At 38.9% G+C, this 6,000-nt stretch overlaps 1 protein-coding gene across 1 annotated transcript in view; it reads right to left on the bottom strand.

The window, feature by feature from the left end:
* Window positions 1-869: 869 nt before the first annotated feature.
* Window positions 870-6,000, bottom strand: part of deaf1 (DEAF1 transcription factor) — a 32,713-nt gene continuing 27,582 nt past the window's right edge. The window contains 3 exon segments of the mRNA XM_079808740.1: window positions 870-1,634; window positions 1,711-1,794; window positions 5,468-5,533. Coding sequence (XP_079664866.1) covers window positions 1,536-1,634; window positions 1,711-1,794; window positions 5,468-5,533 — 249 coding nt within the window. The 3' untranslated portion in view covers window positions 870-1,535.

Here is a 6,000-nt window from a genome sequence, read left to right as displayed (position 1 = left end):
ACTGCCGCATACTGGATGTTTTTCCCTTTTCACACCATTCTTTGTAAACCCTAGAAATGGTTGTGCATGAAAATCCCAGTAACTGAGCAGATTGTGAAATACTCAGACCGGCCCGTCTGGCACCAACAACCATGCCACGCTCAAAATTGCTTAAATCCTCTTTCTTTCCCATTCTGACATTCAGTTTGGAGTTCAGGAGATTGTCTTGACCAGGACCACACCCCTAAATGCATTGAAGCAACTGCCATGTGATTGGTTGATTAGATAATTGCATTAATGAGAAATTGAACAGGTGTTCCTAATAATCCTTTAGGTGAGTGTACATACTAACACTGGATAGAGTGGCTGAATTTTTTTTTTTTCATTTTGATTTAAACATTTGTGCCAAATGTTTTATGAATCTGGTTTGATTTAGGCTGTTGTTTGCCTATAAATACTAATTTCACAGGCAAAGAGACCATTCACAGCTAAGGTTATTTATATATAGCAGTTGTACAGCTACACTAGCAAAAACGGCATAATTAATTCTAACAGCCAGAAATAGGGTGGAAAATTTGTCATAAAAAGCTAAATTATGATGTTCAAAATGATGCGACAAGTGTATGGTATGACTTCTTTAGGTGAAAAATGTTGAGAAAAACAGGGGAAGTGATGCATGTGAAGGCCGGTGAGGTTGCTTTCCTTTCTCTCCTGTATGTTAAGCTTTAGGTCTGGATTATTTCGGACAGGTCAGTTCACAGCGTTCACAGAGAAAAGCTCAGCTAATCTCTGCAATGTGCCATATCCATTAAAAAGGTCATCATGATAACGCACTTTACGTGTGTGTACCCTCGAATACAAAATCCAGTGAATAAAGACACAGAAAAATAATCTCAGATTTTCCCATTTATTTCTGTTTTGTTTTGAAAACACTGTAAAAATGTAATCCTTCATTAGAATTGGATTCTGAAATTATATTATTGTCTTCATTAAATTAATAATTCACCTAAAATAACAGTTCTGTCATCATTGACTCACCCTCATGTTGTTCCAAACCCTGTCTTTCTTCAGAAAATAATACGTTTTGAAGAATGTCCGAGCTGCTCTTTTTCATACAATGAAATTGGATGAGGACAAGGGTTGTCCACCTAAAATGGTACAATAAAAATATCATAAAAGTGAATATCATAAAAGTAAAAATGAGTCATTTTGCTTTCCATATACAATATACGCACAAAACAAGTTAAACAGAGTTGAGCTTGAAAGTCTCTGGACCTCCAACTACATGAAAATAATTTCATACAGGTTTGGAATGACATGAGGGTGAGAAAATCATGTTTAATTAACTATCCCTTTAAGGATTATTTTCACATACAAAATCCAAAGTGAGAGGGCGAAACCGTTCACATGGTACAGAAAGTACCGACGCCATCCGCGTATGCTTCATATTTCACAGTGTGTAAGGGAGCTGCTACTACAAGGCTTTATAGCTAAACTAAAACCCGAACGGAAGTGATCCCCCATCTAAACGTCATACGGTCCAGCGGTGTGGAGCGTTAGGCCTTCCCTTTCTCCACCTCCACCATCTGAGTCTCTTCCTGAAGGCCGACGGTCGTGCTCGGCTGAAAGCAGCTCAGTTGATGTTCTTTCCAGTCCTGCCAAAAGACGGATCCAAAAATAAAGTGTCTCTAGCCGGTGTGATACAGCGGTGAGCGCTCAGGTTGGGCTTACCTTCCGCTGACAGAAGCCAGAACAATAATGGACTTTATGACAGCCGGCGCACTCACTGGACGCCTCTCGCCCGCAGTTCACACACTGAAACACAGACGAAAACATACTAGTGTTACTATTAATACAACAGTTCACCTGTCTGTCTGTCTGTCTGTCTATTCCTTGTTCCTAATTCCTAATTGCGATGGCTAGACGACTGGGGTGTTCCCGGTCTGCAGTGGTCAGTCTCTATCAAAAGTGCTCCAAGGAAGGAACAGTGGAGAACCGGCGACAGGGTCATGGGCGGCCCAGGTGCACTATGGGAAGAAGGCAAGCCGGCGGAGGCAGTGATGCTTTGGGCAATGTTCTGCTGGGAAACCTTGGGTCCTCCATCCATGTGGATGTTACTTTGACACGTCCCACCTCCCTAAGCATTGCTGAGACCAGGTACAGCCTTTCATGGAAACGGTATTCCCTGGTGGCTGTGGCTCTTTCAGCAGATAATGTGGTAGATAACAACAATGAGTTTGAGGTGTTGACTTGGCCTCCAAATTCCCCAAATCTCAATCCAATCGAGCATCTGTGGGATGTGCTGAACAAACAAGTCCGATCCATGGAGGCCCCACCTCGCAACATACAGGACTTAAAGGATCTGCTGCTAACATCTTGGTGCCAGATACCACAGCACACCTTCAGGAGTCTATTGGAGTACATGCCTCGACGGGTCAGCAAAAGGGGGACCAACACAATATTAGGTCATAATGTTATGCCTGATCGGTGTAAATATATAAGATGCCTTGTATAATCAAAATTATTATATAATTAATATATTGCATGAATCATTATTATCATTGTCTGTCTGTCTCTCTGTCTATCTAACTGTGTCTGTCTATCAACTGTCTTTCTGTCGGTCTGTCTGTCTGTCTGTCTGTCTGTCTGTCTATCTATCAACTGTCTGTCTGTCTATCTATCTATCTATCTATCTATCTATCTATCTATCTATCTATCTATCTATCTATCTATCTATCTATCTATCTATCTATCTATCTATCTATCTATCTATCTATCTATCTATCGTCTGTCTGTCTATTATCTATCGTTTGTCTATCTATCTATCTATCTATCTATCTATCTATCTATCTATCTATCTATCTATCTATCTATCTATCTATCTATCTATCTATCTATCTATCTATCTATCTATCTATCTATCTATCTATCTATCTATCTATCTATCTATCTATCTATCTATCTATCTATCATCTATCTATCTATATATCTATCTATCATCTGTCTATCATCTATCATCTGTCTGTCTGTCTGTCTATCATCTGTCTATCATCTATCATCTGTCTGTCTGTCTATCATCTGTCTATCATCTGTCTGTCTGTCTATCTATCTATCATCTGTCTGTCTATCATCTATCGTCTGTCTGTCTATCTATCTATCTATCTATCTATCTATCTATCTATCTATCTATCTATCTATCTATCTATCTATCTATCTATCTATCTATCTATCTATCTATCTATCTATCTATCTATCTATCTATCTATCTATCATCTGTCTGTCTATCATCTATCGTCTGTCTGTCTATCTAGCTATCTATCATCTGTCTGTCTGTCTATCACCTGTCTATCATCTGTCTGTCTGTCTATCATCTGTCTGTCTGTCTATCATCTGTCTGTCTGTCTATCATCTGTCTGTCTATCATCTGTTTGTCTATCTATCCATCATCTGTCTGTCAATCTGTCTGGCTATCTATCTATCATCTATCTGTCTGTCTATCTGTCTGTCTATCTATCAACTGTCTGTCTATCTATCTATCTATCTATCTATCTATCTATCTATCTATCTATCTATCTATCTATCTATCTATCTATCTATCTATCTATCTATCTATCTATCTATCTATTTATCTATCTATCTATTTATCTATCTATCTATCTATCGTCTGTCTATTATCTATCGTTTGTCTGTCTGTCTATCTATCCATCATCTGTCTGTCTGTCTATCATCTATCGTCTGTCTGTCTGTCTGTCTGTCTGTCTATCTATCTATCTATCTATCTATCTATCTATCTATCTATCTATCTATCTATCTATCTATCTATCTATCTATCTATCTATCTATCTATCTATCTATCTATCTATCTATCTATCTATCTATCTATCTATATATCTATCTATCATCTGTCTATCATCTATCATCTGTCTGTCTGTCTGTCTATCATCTGTCTATCATCTATCATCTGTCTGTCTGTCTATCATCTGTCTATCATCTGTCTGTCTGTCTATCTATCTATCATCTGTCTGTCTATCATCTATCGTCTGTCTGTCTATCTATCTATCTATCTATCTATCTATCTATCTATCTATCTATCTATCTATCTATCTATCTATCTATCTATCTATCTATCTATCTATCTATCTATCTATCTATCTATCTATCTATCTATCATCTGTCTGTCTATCATCTGTCTATCATCTATCATCTGTCTGTCTGTCTATCATCTGTCTATCATCTGTCTGTCTGTCTGTCTATCATCTATCATCTGTCTGTCTGTCTGTCTATCATCTGTCTATCATCTATCATCTGTCTGTCTGTCTATCATCTGTCTATCATCTATCATCTGTCTGTCTGTCTATCATCTGTCTATCATCTGTCTGTCTGTCTGTCTGTCTGTCTATCATCTGTCTATCATCTATCATCTGTCTGTCTGTCTGTCTATCATCTGTCTATCATCTTTCATCTGTCTGTCTGTCTATCATCTGTCTATCATCTATCATCTGTCTGTCTGTCTGTCTGTCTGTCTGTCTGTCTGTCTGTCTGTCTGTCTGTCTGTCTGTCTGTCTGTCTGTCTGTCTGTCTATCTATCTATCTATCTATCTATCTATCTATCAAAATTATTATATTATTATATATTGTATGAATCATTATTATCATCAATCAAAACATTAGGAATGTTAAAACATATCTCCATCAAAGCGAATGAAGAACAGCCTGGACATTATTCTGCAAAATATCCTCTTTTGTTAGCCATGAAAAAAACATTTGAACAATATGAGGTTTGGAACGAAACAAGGATGAGTAAATAGTGGCAGCCTCAACACAGACGGGCGTTTTAAACAGTTCTTCATTCTCTGGAATCGATTGGCCTTTTCCAGCAGAGCCTCTGTGTTTCCAGCGGCTGCAGATTCTGATAGTCCTGCTTCACTCTCTCTCTATCACATCTGAACCCAACACAGCAGGCGAGCGTGTGTGACCGTCCTGAGTGTTCATCAATACACACATCTGCAGAGCATGACATGAGCCACATTATAAAACTCAAAGCTTTGGTCATTCAATTCCATGGCAAAATATTAACCCTCGTGACCCCACCCACCGCTACTGTCTGAATGAGAACAGACCTGGACTCAGTGTTTGGTGGCACAGTGAATCCAGTCCCGACTGCCAAACCGTAAATGTTTGTTGTGATGGAATGATTGGTCAGTCGGCATGTATTTGCACGCTCACAAAAAAATGCAGACAGAAATTGATTTTTGACTAGTTTGAGATCTAAAATAAGTACTAAAACTTGATATGATAACACAGAGAGAGAGAGAGAGAGAGAGAGAGAGAGAGAGAGAGAGAGAGAGAGAGAGAGAGAGAGAGAGAGAGAGAGAGAGAGAGAGAGAGAGAGAGAGAGAGAGAGAGAGAGAGAGAGAGAGAGAGAGAGAGAGAGAGAGAGAGAGAGAGAGAGAGAGAGAGAGAGAGAGAGAGAGAGAGAGAGACTTACTTTAATGATCATTTCAGTGATTTTCCCCTCAGGTTCTTCACTGAGTGACAACTGACTCTGAAAGGACTGAGAGAGAAAAACACAAATATATAATCCTTCTTCAGAAGATTTAATAAGACAAACTCTCCCCCTCAGTTCTGTAAAAGGTTTCTTAGACATTTACAGGTTTCTTCGACCTTTATCTAAATCAGACAGCCATCATTGCGTTTTTTTTCAGGATCATTTTTCACACTTTTGTGGCCATTTTGCTACTGCACTTGTCTGGTTATCACCAGACCGAGCTCAATTTAACATTGAACATTGGTCTGGGGAGTCTGCTCTGTATTTTCTACTGCACAAGAGGCATGATCAGCGAGCATAATTCAAATGACTCTGTACGCAATTCCATCCATCCATCCATCCATCCATCCATCCATCCATCCATCCATCCATCCATCCATCCATCTATCTATCTATCTGTGTCTTCCTGTCTGTCTGTCCATCCATCCATCCATCCATCCATCCATCCATCCATCTATCTATCTATCTATCTA

This window comes from Gobio gobio (genome assembly GCF_949357685.1).
Source record: "Gobio gobio genome assembly, chromosome: 25".
Lineage (NCBI taxonomy): Eukaryota > Metazoa > Chordata > Actinopteri > Cypriniformes > Gobionidae > Gobio > Gobio gobio.
The sequence above is the reverse complement of the archived record's forward strand: the minus strand, read 5'-3'. Positions and strand labels throughout refer to the sequence as shown.